The sequence below is a fragment of the Lygodium microphyllum genome, chromosome 25 (genome assembly GCF_053477565.2).
Source record: "Lygodium microphyllum isolate KBCC chromosome 25, Lygodium_microphyllum_v1.1.10, whole genome shotgun sequence".
In the NCBI taxonomy this organism is placed as follows: domain Eukaryota; kingdom Viridiplantae; phylum Streptophyta; class Polypodiopsida; order Schizaeales; family Lygodiaceae; genus Lygodium; species Lygodium microphyllum.
In genome coordinates, this window is record NC_141159.1 from 8333346 (window position 1) to 8347051 (window position 13706).

At 39.7% G+C, this 13706-nt stretch overlaps 1 protein-coding gene across 1 annotated transcript; it reads left to right on the top strand.

Annotated features, from left to right (window-relative positions):
- Positions 1-291: 291 nt before the first annotated feature.
- Positions 292-3003, top strand: LOC148013888 (tubulin alpha chain-like). Its single transcript, XM_087666480.1, has 5 exons — positions 292-505; positions 639-873; positions 1309-1679; positions 1814-2207; positions 2486-3003. Exons 1-5 carry the CDS (start codon positions 413-415, stop codon positions 2746-2748), a joined length of 1356 nt encoding a protein of 451 aa, XP_087522606.1. The 5' UTR covers positions 292-412; the 3' UTR covers positions 2749-3003.
- Positions 3004-13706: the final 10703 nt, after the last annotated feature.

The window sequence follows — 13706 nt, forward strand, 5'->3', positions numbered from 1 at the left end:
GATCTTCACTTCTCGAGGGACCCGGTGTAGTTAGTCAACCCCTCAAGTGGCGTTTCCATGCGTAGACATATATCCGATGCATGTTTGGATGGCTATATTTGCTTGAGGCAGGTTGGCCATGCACACGCGATTGTCGTAGGAGATCAAAGGGGACGCGGTGGCCAGGGGCAGTTGAAGGTAGTTGAATGGAAAGCACTTGAAATCTCTCCTTTTGAGTCGTGCCCCTTCGCCCTCTCTTGCTGATCTCTCTATCTCTCGCTAAGCCAACTATATAAGTAGACGAATTTTGCGCCCGCAGTCACTAAAGAGAGAGAGAGACCCAGCCCTTGAACGCAGGCCTCGACCTCGACCTCTTTCTTCCTTCTCTTTCTCTATTTATCATCTGCCTTTCAAACGAAATCTTCTCGTCAAAATGAGAGAGTGCATCTCCATCCACATTGGCCAAGCCGGCATCCAGATCGGCAATGCATGCTGGGAATTGTATTGTTTGGAGCACGGCATCCAGGTGCTCATCAATGGCGATGATTCATTCAGAGAATATAACTAATTCATTCGGTGATGCGCATGTAATCCTGTTTGAATGCGTGAATGGCCTGAGGTCTGATTGTATTGTTTAATACGTATTATGTGTGTCGCAGCCTGATGGCCAGATGCCCAGCGACAAGACGGTGGGCGGAGGTGACGATGCCTTCAACACATTCTTCAGCGAGACAGGTGCCGGTAAGCACGTACCGCGTGCAGTGTTCTTGGACCTGGAACCGACGGTGATCGACGAGGTGAGGACCGGCACCTACCGACAGCTGTTCCACCCAGAGCAATTGATAAGCGGCAAGGAGGATGCTGCCAACAATTTCGCGCGTGGCCACTACACAAGTACATAATCAAACTAATCCCACTTTAACCCTAATATACATACATAATACAAAGTAACCTAATCCATAATGCAAATCAATCGAATTATTCTGTTTACACTCATAACCTTGCTTGCGTATACGTAACAAATCAACTAATTTCAATTTTTTGCGTAGACACATGAAGCTTTAGACAAATTCCTTCAATAACTATAACTCCCCCATGATTGTGAAATACACTGTCATTAGCTTGTGCGAGGGAGGGAATGAATACTTAGCTTTGCGAGGGAGGGACTGAATACTTAGTTTAGTGCGGTTGGGCGAAGGGGGCTGCGAGGACGTGTTGGCACCTAGCTAGATAAAAACGATGAAAAATAGCCTTTTTCTCAAATGGGAAAATGTCTAAACTTGTGAGACCAAACACAATCATGATCGTAACTTACGCCTAATTATGCAGTTGGGAAGGAAATTGTTGACCTTTGCCTGGACCGCATCCGTAAGCTGGCAGATAACTGCACTGGTCTGCAAGGTTTCCTGGTGTTCCACGCGGTGGGAGGAGGGACGGGCTCTGGCCTCGGCTCCTTGCTTCTGGAGCGCCTGTCCGTAGACTATGGCAAGAAATCCAAGCTCGGCTTCACCGTCTATCCCTCGCCGCAGGTCTCCAACGCCGTGGTGGAGCCCTACAACAGCGTGCTATCCACGCACTCGCTGCTCGAGCACACTGACGTGGCTGTCATGCTGGACAACGAGGCCATCTACGACATTTGCAGGCGCTCCCTGGACATCGAGAGGCCGACCTACACCAATCTGAATCGTCTCATCTCGCAGGTAATTAAATATGTGTGTGTGTGCGTGTGTGTGTGTGGGTGTCGATTGACTATATTCGTTGGATGACATATATACATACACACACATATACCAATGCCTACGCGGCCAGCTGACTCCGCCCGACGTGGCGCCAGGTCATCTCGTCGCTGACCGCCTCCCTCCGCTTCGACGGGGCGCTGAACGTGGACATAACGGAGTTCCAGACGAACCTTGTGCCGTACCCGCGCATCCACTTCATGCTGTCGTCGTACGCGCCCGTCATCTCGGCGGAGAAGGCCTACCACGAACAGCTGTCTGTGGCCGAGATCACCAACAGCGCCTTCGAGCCGGCGTCCATGATGGCCAAGTGTGACCCGCGCCACGGCAAGTACATGGCCTGCTGCATGATGTACCGGGGAGACGTCGTCCCAAAGGACGTCAACGCCTCCGTCGCTACCATCAAGACCAAACGGACCATCCAGTTCGTGGACTGGTGCCCCACCGGGTTCAAGTGCGGCATCAACTACCAACCGCCCACCGTGGTGCCAGGTGTGTATGTATGTACATACATACACACACTCTGTGCTCACTCTCCTATGTACTCTCTCGATATGTATCTCTCTCTCTCCTCACACGCACTCTCTCGATATGTATCTCTCTCTCTCCTCACACGCACTTTCTCCCTTCTCAGTGCTCACTCTACTCTCTCTCTCTCTTTGATCTGTTCTCACACTGTCTTTCTTCTTTTTTTAATTTCTTGCGAGAATTGATGATTGCAATTGGAAAATAGAATGAAAAATTAACTCTCCCCCCCCCCTTTCTCTCAGGTGGGGACCTGGCCAAGGTGCAGCGGGCAGTGTGCATGATCTCTAACTCGACCAGCATCGCGGAGGTGTTCTCTCGGCTGGACCACAAGTTCGACCTCATGTACGCCAAGCGCGCCTTCGTGCACTGGTACGTCGGCGAGGGTATGGAGGAAGGCGAGTTCTCAGAGGCCCGGGAGGACTTGGCCGCCCTCGAGAAGGACTTCGAAGAAGTCGGTGCCGACTCCACTGAAGGCGACGGCGAGGATGAAGGCGAAGAGTACTAGATTAGTGCATCGTAATAACTACTTAGTTTACCAATGCCATATAGATACACATACATTGCTCAGGCCACATAATTTGATGCTACCTGGCCGAGTTTATAATTAAACTACCGATTTACGTAATCTGCACGCTTATCTGTGCACACTACACTATACGTGATATTCTCACACCACCTGTCTACGTATGAAGTTTGAACCCATTCGACGTGGTCTAGGTATCTTCCATCGCAACTAATAAAACGGCCTCATCTCTCTCTCTCTCTCTCTCTCTCTCTCTCTCTCTCTCTCTCTCTCTCTCTCTCTCTCTCTCTCTCTCTCTCATTTTTCTCTTATTGAGCCAACAAGGTTTTCAAGCATAGCATTTGGAGGGAATGGATTCATATCTTTCGAGAAGAGCATGACATGTATAGATATATAATTGCACGCCCTCCTATTATGCTAGGTCATTCATTTGTCTCCTCACAATAGTAATGTTGTGAAGGCAAAGAGAAGGCTAATGCCTAATCTTGATATATGAGAAAGAGAATGTGTGTGTGTGTATACACAAGTGTGTGAGTGTATAGGTACATACACATAGGTGTGAGCTATTGTAGCTTGGTCTATAGGTACATGTGAGTGTGTTTTACTTAGCATGTAGACTTAATAGAGATAGATACACATTCTCTCTCTCTCTCTCTCTCTCTCTCTCTCTCTCTCTCTCTCTCTCTCTCAAAAGTATGATGTGTACCTTAGATTGTGCTTGTATACACTCCACACATGATACCCTTGTAGCATACACCAAGTATGTATATGCAAGCACATGCATGTGGATCTCTATTGCATTTATCCAATTGTTTAATGCATGCATTTCCAACATTGTATACTTGGATGTAAACATAAAGAATACAACTTACTTATTTGGATTTCCACATGGATGTACAAAAGCTTACATTTGTTTATTATATCTTATGTGCATATGCAATCACATTTCAATCAATTTCACATAAACGATCTTTGGTACAATCCACATTGTATATGCATGTTATAATATACTATATTTCATTTTTCACCATAAAAAAGAATTGAGGGAAGGAAAAAAAAATACTTTGTATTATTTTGTTTGAATTTTTGAGCATGTACTTATCAATCATATGTTGATGTCTCTCTCAAATCATGGATTGGACTCTTCCAACCATATGCAAAGTATTTCATAGTCACCATATTGACCTTCCCACATGTTATAACCTTGGCCACACAGACTTCCATGGCAACTTAGGCAAAAATTTTAATGCTCCCCATCCTTTTCTTTATTAACATCTAAAGATGCAAGGAATATCTTCAACTCTCTCAAGGTGCACAAATGTACAAATGTGATATGTCCAATGTTAATCTTCCCTCTCTCTATGTATACACTCTTGTTATCATAAATCCTAGCACAATATTACACACACGCGTGTGTGTGTGCGCACACACATTCTACCTAACTCCCAAAACCAAGATCTAGGCTATTCTCCCAAAATGCTAACTCTTGACCTCAAAAGAATCCTAAACTCCCCCCCCCCCCCCCCCACGGAGCTCTTATCTTAATCATCCCCCAAATCATGTCAAATTTCTTTATTTAAATACCCCCAAAACCATACATGATAATCCTTGCCACCATAAAAGTCCTTAGACTACCTTTCTAGGTCCCTCCCTCCCCTAACATGCATGATGGGGGCAATGCATTTCTTCTTCAATGAGGGACTTTGGGTTTTCCATGGCATGTGACATTAGAGTTTAAGGGTACAAGGACATCAAGGCTTTAGCGGTGGATGCTTGAGGTTTAACAAAACCAAGAATGCTAACTCTTACCCTCATAAGAACCCTAACCCCCTAAAACTCTTGCCTTAACTGCCCCCAAAGCATGTCAAAATCTTTAATCTAAATGCCCTCAAGACCATAAACACTCATGCTTGCCACCACGAATGTCCTTATTTTTGTAAACCCCCTTTTAAGATGTATAAAAGGCAAGATTTTGCATAAAGGGGGCAAGGTATTTCTTCTTTTATGGACTTAAGGTGGTTTCCCATGACATCTGGGATTAGAGTTTAAGGGTGCAAGGACATCAAGGCTTTAGGGGTGCTAGCTTGGGGTTTAACTAAAAAGGATTTAATGGTTTGAAAGAGTCGTGAGCTTATTGTATGACACAAAAGACTTAAGGCCCGAGTTCCTTACGTTTTTCAAGTGAGGGGTAAGGTTTTTGAAGAACTGGTGCATGCTAGGCATAAGGCTTAAGGAAATAGGGGTTAAAGGCTTTAAGGAAATAGCGGATAAGGGCTTTAAGGTATAAGCTTGAAATTTATGGACATAAACTTAGGGCTTGCCAATGGGCACATGCAGTCTAAGAATAGTGAGGATATGGTTTTTGGAAAGCAAGGCTTCTCTCTCTCTCTCTCTCTCTCTCTCTCTCTCTCTCTCTCTCTCTCTCTCTCTCTCTCTCTCTCTCTCTCTCTCTCTCTCTCTCTCTCTCTCTCTCTCTCTCTCTCTCTCTCTCTCTCTCTCTCTCTCTCTCTCTCTCTCTCTCTCTCTCTCTCTCTCTCTCTCTCTCTCTCTCTCTCTCCCCATACATACATGATACATATCATACATACATAGTAGGATTTGGCACAAAACTTTAGTGTGAAATTCTTTATCGGTTCATTCGACATCGTGTAATGCAAGATTTACATCATTAACTCTCTAGAGATGAGGATGATGTGCAAAGAGCCATCCTGGAAAATGTTCATAGGACTTTGGCTACTATCAAACAATAAACAAACAATCATGACTTTAAAGAAGGCCATACTATCCATGGTGATAAACTCAACTTTCTTCAAGTATCTTAATGTAGCTTAATTGCCGCAAGGGGTCCATGCTCAAATTGACCAAGGAAATCAATTGTTCTCATTGACAACATGTTGGACGCAAAGCCAAATGAGCCCATTCATCACAAATGAAATGTAAGAAATTGCTTATTGCTTTTGGGAGATTGAGACATGTGTCTCCCCCAATAAAAAGGATGTTTATAGGAAGAGAATAGGAGCAAAATGCTATATCAACAGGCATCCATTGCATCTACTTGACGAATCTTGAGTATTTCTTTCAATTTGAAGGGTTTAATTTATTAAGTGCACTATAGTAATAATACTCTAGTACTTCTAGCATAAGCAAAATTACAATCTGCATATCTTCTCTTACTTCAAATATCACCTTAAAATCGACTCTCTTTGGTATCTTTATAGGTTCCAATATTAACTCTTGATTTTCTCATATTTAGTAATTAGCACATTCTAGTATACCTATAGTTGCTAAGAAGCACTTTGTGGAGTGCATAGAGGTGGTCATTAGCACCTGTACTTTGCCAACTTGTGCTAATTTTAGCACTTTGAGTATGTACTTGCTCATTAGCAATTATATTATACCCCACCACTCGGTGAAATGATTATGGCACTTCTTAGCACGTGTACTATGCCAACATGTTCTGATTAGCACTCCATATGTGCTAGTATGTACAATGTTTATTTGTTTACAGCTACTAACAAGATGCACTGTATGGAGTGCTCACAAAGGCTGAGTAGCAGTCATATTTTGACAAGATATGTTAATAAGAATACTATGGCATGTTTAAATGTGCTAATAAATCAAGCCATTAAATGCTTTTAGATGCTAATTAGCATATTGTAGTATGCCTTCAGGTTCACTACAGATGCTAGCTAGCACCCCATGATGTTCTTGCATTTGCTAATTAGGACTTTAGTATGCTCAAGTTACTAATTAGCACCTTTTGATTTGCCTTAGGATGTTAATTAATACATCTAATCTACCAACATTTCCTAAATAGCACCGTGTACTTATGGAAGCAGGTGTTAATTAGTACATTATAGTATGCCAACACTTTCTATATAGCAATTTGGTATGCAACCATGTGATAATTAGCACTTTTTTATTTGTATTTGAGTGATTATTAGCACCTCGAATCTACCAACATGTGCTAAATAACACCTTGTACGTATGACATCATATTCTTACTTGGCACGTTAGAGTATGCTAACACTTTCTATTTATCACTTGGGTGTTCTTGCAAGTGCAAATAAGCCATTTTTTATTTGGCTTTGGGTGCTAACTCACACCTCCAACCCATTGGCAATGAACGAACAAAGGCTTGAGCATCTCAAATGATCTTAGCTATATCTTTAGTGTGGAAAAGGAACCATGATGAACAAAGTTCTATCTAGCCTAATAGTCCATAAAGTGCTAACTAGCACATGTTTCTAGATTACATGTGCTAATTAGCCCATGTTGGCAAACTAGAGGTGTTAATTTAGCACCTACAAGCACACCAAAGTGCTAAGTAGAAAGTGTTGACATACTCTAATATGCTAATTTAGAATCTATTGGCATACCTATAGGGTACTCATTTAGCACATGTTGGTAGATTGGAGGTGTTAATTAGCACTCAAAGGAAAATGAAAAAGTGTTAATGAGCAACTAGGAGGCAACTAGAGGCATACCAAAGTGCTAAGTAGAAAGTGATGGCATACTATAATGTGCTAATTAGCACTTGCTACTATACTTATAGAGTGCTATTTAGCTATACTTGTAGAGTGCTATTTAGCACACAATGATGTGCAAGACATGTATACATGTTGTTATGAATATGATGTACAAATGTCATTTCTAAAAAATGCATTGAACAACATGCGATCTTGAAGAGTTTGGGTCCATCTCATGGTGGGAAGTGAGTGCAAATGCAGAGTTTGCTCTATATAGCGATGATTCAAGGAATAGATGTTTAGCCTCAAGTGCCGTACATTTAAAGGTGCTACACAAATTTGGAAGTTAGTTTATTATCCAAATCATGGGGATGCAACTTTCCATGATCAGAAGTGCTTGACAGGTAGATGCAAAAGCTGTTGTGTAAAGAACATTGTACTTTGCCAGTTGGAAATTAAAAAGAAAGGGTAAATCATTATTGTCAATGTCTTTGAATATGTGAAAATGAAAGACCAAAAGGGAAATAAGAAACAACAAAAGGATAGTACAAAAATAAATTGCTAGTAGCATCTATATACATAGCTAGTTAGCATGAGCATACTCCTAATTAGCATAAGTAACACTACTAGATAGCAATTGGATGTACTCAAATGCACAAAAACAATTTGCAACAAGCACATATAGAGACTAGTAGTTGGCAAAAAATAGATTGTTAATTAGCATAAGCAACACTGCACAATGGTGGCTAGATGTACTCCTAGTTTGCACTTGGAACCTTGCTTCCACTTCACAAAAATAGTTTGCTAGAATCTAGTAAGGACCTATATAGGCTATTGGTTAGCATACATAGACTGCTAGTTAGCACAAGCAATACTAGCAGATAGTAACCATATATACTTAAATGCACAAAAATAGTTTGTAATACTCACATGTAGAGATGGCTAGTTAGCAAAAATAGACTGCTAATTAGTACAAGCAACATTACTAGATAGTTGTTAGATGTGCTCCTAGTTTTGCATGTGCAACCTTGCTTCAAATCCATAAGCACAATTTGCTACTAAGCACTTGTAGAAACCGCTAATTAGCATGAATAGACTGCTAAGTAGCATTAACAACACTACTAGATAGCAATTAGGTGTACTAATTTGCATTTGCAACCTTGCTTCAATTGCACAAAAGCAATTTGATGGTAAAGCGTGTGTAGAGACTTCTAGTTTGCATGAACAAACCACTTCTCTCACCACAATATACTCCTTTTCAAAATTTGACTTCTTACCACACTTCTAAGTATTAGTTAGCACATGGATGGAATCCAAGCCAGCCCATTGACTGCACAATGTTTCTAGGTACATCTTGCTAGTTAGCACATAAAAGTATTGCAAGTTAGCATTTGAATTACCACTCCCAAATGCACATAATTGCTTAAGGAACATTGAATTGGCAAGAGAAGTCAAATTCTAGTTAAACATATATCTCATAGGATTGAACACAGAATGGGCTATGCAGTTTACAAGTATGAGTACACAACAAATATTTACAAAATAGGATAATGAGAGTATTTCCCTTGTCTTCATTTCTATTTTCTGTATTCATGCCTTCTAGTCTTAGCATCAACCACCATTTGTTTCCTATGTAACTCTTATCTTCACCTAGCCTCAATTTTTTCTTCTACTTCTCTATTTCCTAGACTTCAGAGCATCTAAAAATATGTATGATGTTTCATTCAAGGGATTGCCCTACATGTACTATTGTCAATTTTCAGCCTATATCCATAAAAAAAACCATCAATTGATCCTTCAAGAAATAGGCCTGATCATTTGCACTTTTGTGGTACAATCGAGGGACAATCAAATATATTCCATGATCATTTAAAAACACTTCACAATAGCTATCATCAACTATCAATGTATTCTTCTTTGTGTATATAGAGTTCTATGCCCAAAAATTTTCCAACTTTTTAAAGAAGATTGGCTTATCATCCACATTTCACCTAGGCATTACACAATCCTATTGTGAGAACACACCTATAAGATTCCGCTACTATTCTAGAAATACCTTTTATAGTATCTCGCAGACCTTAGGTCTCTTGTTGTAGCTTCAAAAAAAAATCAAAGAAGTGGATCCTCTAGTCTCAAAACCAATGTGAATCCTTATGGCACCATATGTACCACCAATTGTTAACAATATACTTAACCATGTTTGGATTGTAAGGAGGATTTGAAGCACCATACCTTTATGGGACCTTTACTCAACAATATGCAATAGCAAACCAATCAAGTCTAGGATGTTTGCCATCTTTTGATCCTCTTTGCACAAGGGTACTTATATGAGAGGTGACATAAGCCATGGGGGAATAATGAGCCCTAGGGAGGGATGCACATAGGATAACTTGTCATAAATTCTTTGTAACTCATCAATTCTCCATTGTATATCTTCCATTTTTATACAGTAGCATATACATTGTATTTCTCTAAACATGCTTATTCATTGCACTCTTTTATGCATTTGCCACCTTAATCAATGAGGATCAGCATCACCTATGAAAATAGTAACCAACATTTAATGTGCTAACATGTATGGAAATTCAAAATATAAGGCAAAGAAAAGGTGTAGGAGTGCACTTCAATTTTTTAAGGAATAAAGGCAAGCATTTATATTGTATCAAGAGGAAACTCCCAAGGGAGTAGAGGAGATAGAAATGGGAGTGGAGTATAGCAAACCTTTCCTCTACACCACATGCTACAATGGTGAATCATCTCCCAACTTCTTATCTAGCTCCTCACCGCAACATGTCTCAAATGGTTTGGGCTTCATAATAGTTTCAAATGCCACCTCCTTTTCCAAAATTAACTCTTGTGAGCTCCCTTGTGCATGTAACCCCGGGGAGCTTACTCATAAATAAATGAATGTATCACATGGATTCAACATAAGGGATTTTTAAAATACCATTTTTTCACATTTTTACATACAAAAGGGTACCATATAAAGGGGTTACTTATAGAATGAATAGAAAAGGGTTATGCTTTATTAAGCGTAAATTCACATATAAGGATATTTATAAATAAGCCTTGAATACACGTGATATAGAGGGTACACATATAGTGAATTCCTCAGGCATGTACCTTAGCCTTCTCCATACTCTCGTGTGGTCTCCTCTCTTACATTTGAACCTTTAATTTGCAGCAATCCTTAAGTGGAATGTCATGACCCTTTTGAGTACTACTAATTTGCTATTTTCCATCATTGTCATTGGGAATAAAATGCCAATTAACTCACTTGTCAGCTTGCTCACTTTGTGTAGCTACACCATCTTTGTCAATTGGTTATCCACCATCAACAACACCAGATAAGTCCAAATAACTCAATGCCTTGTCAATGGATGTTGCGTCCTTAAAGCCTATTCCCTCAACATTCTTAAAGAAATTGATTTTTTTTTGTGTGATGCATGAATATTTCATGTACATTACATTTAAGAAACACAAAAAACATTATCATATGAAGGCATATGGCCAACCTATTTCAATACATGTAGGCATACCACAGATTTCTAGTGGTTAGCACTTGTAGGGACAATGCAAATTGCTAACAAGCACATGTTGGCATGTAATAGGGTGCTAATTAGCAGCTATATGCAAAAAGTAGAATGTAAATTAGCACTTTTCAACATCACTTGTGAAAATAGGAACTAGCATTTGATGTGCTAGTAGGCATCGAAATCCAAAATACAAGACAAAGAAAAGATGTAGGAGTACACTTCAATTTTTCAAGGGGAAAAGTAGACATTTATATTATAGTAAAAGGAAAGTCCCAAGAAAGTAAAGGAGGTACAAAGGGGATTCATAAATTTTTGCATGCATACAACTTTTGGTTGGGAACATTAATTTCACTACTAATATTTTTTACAGTAGTATCATGGGCTTTATTATAATTAGTAGGCATATTTTGAGAAATATTGTATCTTTTTGCTTTTGGCTTACTCTTCCTCTACAACATGTGCTCCAATGGTAAATCATCTCCCACTTCCTTATCTAGCTCCTCCCAATGGGCTTTAGATAGTTTGGGCTCTAGAATTATTTCAACTGTCACCTCCTTTCCCACAATTGGCTCTTACAAGCTCCCTTGTGCATGTGCCTCAATCTTCTCCATGCTCTGCTCTTGTCTACTGCCTGGGGGGGGGGGGGGGGGGGGGGGGGGGGGGGTCCACCTTATAGAACATGTAAGATACCACCTGAGTTCAAAAGGAAGAGTATTATATTTAATTTACAAGATTATATTTAAAAAAATATGTTTTTTAATTACAATTTGAAAAAAAATATGTGTGTTTAGTAAAACAAAAGGGGTCATTTTAAGGCCTTATAGCAGGTAAAGAAAGGGTATTTCTTAATATCCTTTGAATGCACATCATTTAGATGATTTCTTATAGGTGGACCCCCCTAGGGTCTACTGTCTTGTATTTGAACATGTACTTCATAGCGATCCTCAAGTGGAATCTCATGACCCTCTCTAGTACTATTGGTCTACTCTTTTCCATCGTTTTCATGGGAATAAAAGGAGGGTTAGTAAATTCACTTGTCAAATACTTAGTCATCTCAAATTGGCTAACTACCTCATCTTTATCAATTGGTTATCCACTATCGACACCAGCTAGTGAGATAAGAGGATGCCTTGTTGATAGATATGGCATCCTCAAAACATGCTCCCTCATCATTCTTAAAGACTGTGCCTAGTTTTGTGTAGGATATAGGAACATTTCATGCACATTACTTTTAAGAAGCACAAAATTGATTGGCATCATATGAAGGCATTCAACCCACTTGTGCCAACTAGCACTGTAAGCTAAGGTTGATGATGCTAATTAGCACTTGGAAAGCGCCACGTTATATTGCTATTTAACACCTCCATCCATATCACGTCACTATGCTAACCAAGAATCTATGGCATACTTTCTTAAATTGTCTTACACCCTACCATTACTATTTAGCATAATAGGACATATCAATAAGTTATGATAGAAGCAACAATGCAAACTAGCAGTCAATGTTATGCTAACTAGCAACCTAAACATATCTTGACAATGCTAATTACCACCCACAAATTTATGTCATGGTGTTATTAGCACCTACACGCATATCATAGAGTGATATTAGCATAGTACAAAGTACTAACTAGCATTATGTAGTGCTAATTAGCACCTAACACATTTCTAATTAGCATTATGTTGAGTGCTAATTAGCAGACAGAGTGCTAGTTAGGACTTTGATGTGATAATTAGCATCCAAAGCATTGTGTTAATTAGCACTCAACATAGTGCTAATTAGTAATTAAAATAGTGATAATAGGTAATAAATATTGTCCTAATTAGCACTCTCATGTGCTAGTTTGCACCCAACATAGTGCTAATTAGCATCGGAACATAGTGCTAATTAGTACTCAACATAATGATAATCAGCATTATACATCATACTAAAGACTTTAGTAATATTTGTAGTGCTTACATAGCTAAGTGCAAGAAAGAAAATGAGCTTACCTCTACATCTTTCATAGGATGCAATACTAGATAGAGCACTTGATTATATTTGTTCGCCAAATTTTACTTTCTTGCACATCTTGCCAAGTTGGCATGCTATGGCAAAATGCACATTTCCCTTACACTTCTAGCTTCTCAATCAATGGTTCAGTCTCACATGATATGGCAAGAAAAATGCAAGGATAGTGGCCGGCCTCCTATATTTGTTGTAAAAGTAGCACACATTGTCCCTCTATCTCCTTAAGAGTTTCCACATGGAGCTTCATGTTTACAAAAGAAACAATATCCACATTAAGCAACTCGCACAAAAAAACGAAATGCAACTCAATTGATGCATTGCTAGACTCTTACACATTACTCCAAGACGAAAAGGTCAATAATCATATCATTGTTATTATCTGGACCAAGCAACTAGATGGTTGTTAGTTGTCTATTTGGGATAACAAAGATATCCTGGTTGGATCTATGGACAATGTGTCAAGAGATAAAGAGGCCAGCTCCAATTCAGCTTGGCATATCATCTCCTATGGCGGCTCCTTTACAACAGAGTCCAGTTTTTGGTTAACTTTTTTTGTTAAGATTGCATCTTCATATTCCAATGTGATTACAAGCAATTGGGCATTTCCTATGCCTCAACCACTAGCTAGTTGACCTTCTCCACCTCAACCAATGAAATGGAAGCATTACCTACCCAACCACCTAAATCTTTGCTATTAGATGGGGTGGATTCTATACTTCATCACGACTGACCATGTTATTGTGGCACGTTTTCCTTTAGTGTAAGAGGCTCGTGCGGAACATTTGGTTGATTCAAAGCTAACAATCATGTGTAATGAGAACTCAAGTACCTTGACTTTTGAATCTTTTCAAGTATTCTACTACAAACTTAGCCCATGAAAATTTTGTAGCTGTGACTTTTGTGGCATTGTTTTTGTGCACCTTC

What these genes read in the sequence shown, in the direction of transcription:
- LOC148013888 (XM_087666480.1), top strand. Translation starts at nt 413, where the DNA reads ATGAGAGAGTGCATCTCCATCCACATTGGCCAAGCCGGCATCCAGATC. An exon ending in GTTTGGAGCACGGCATCCAG is followed by an intron (nt 506 to 638) that starts GTGCTCATCAAT and finishes TGTGTGTCGCAG; the next exon opens with CCTGATGGCCAGATGCCCAG. An exon ending in ACCGCCCACCGTGGTGCCAG is followed by an intron (nt 2,208 to 2,485) that starts GTGTGTATGTAT and finishes CCTTTCTCTCAG; the next exon opens with GTGGGGACCTGGCCAAGGTG.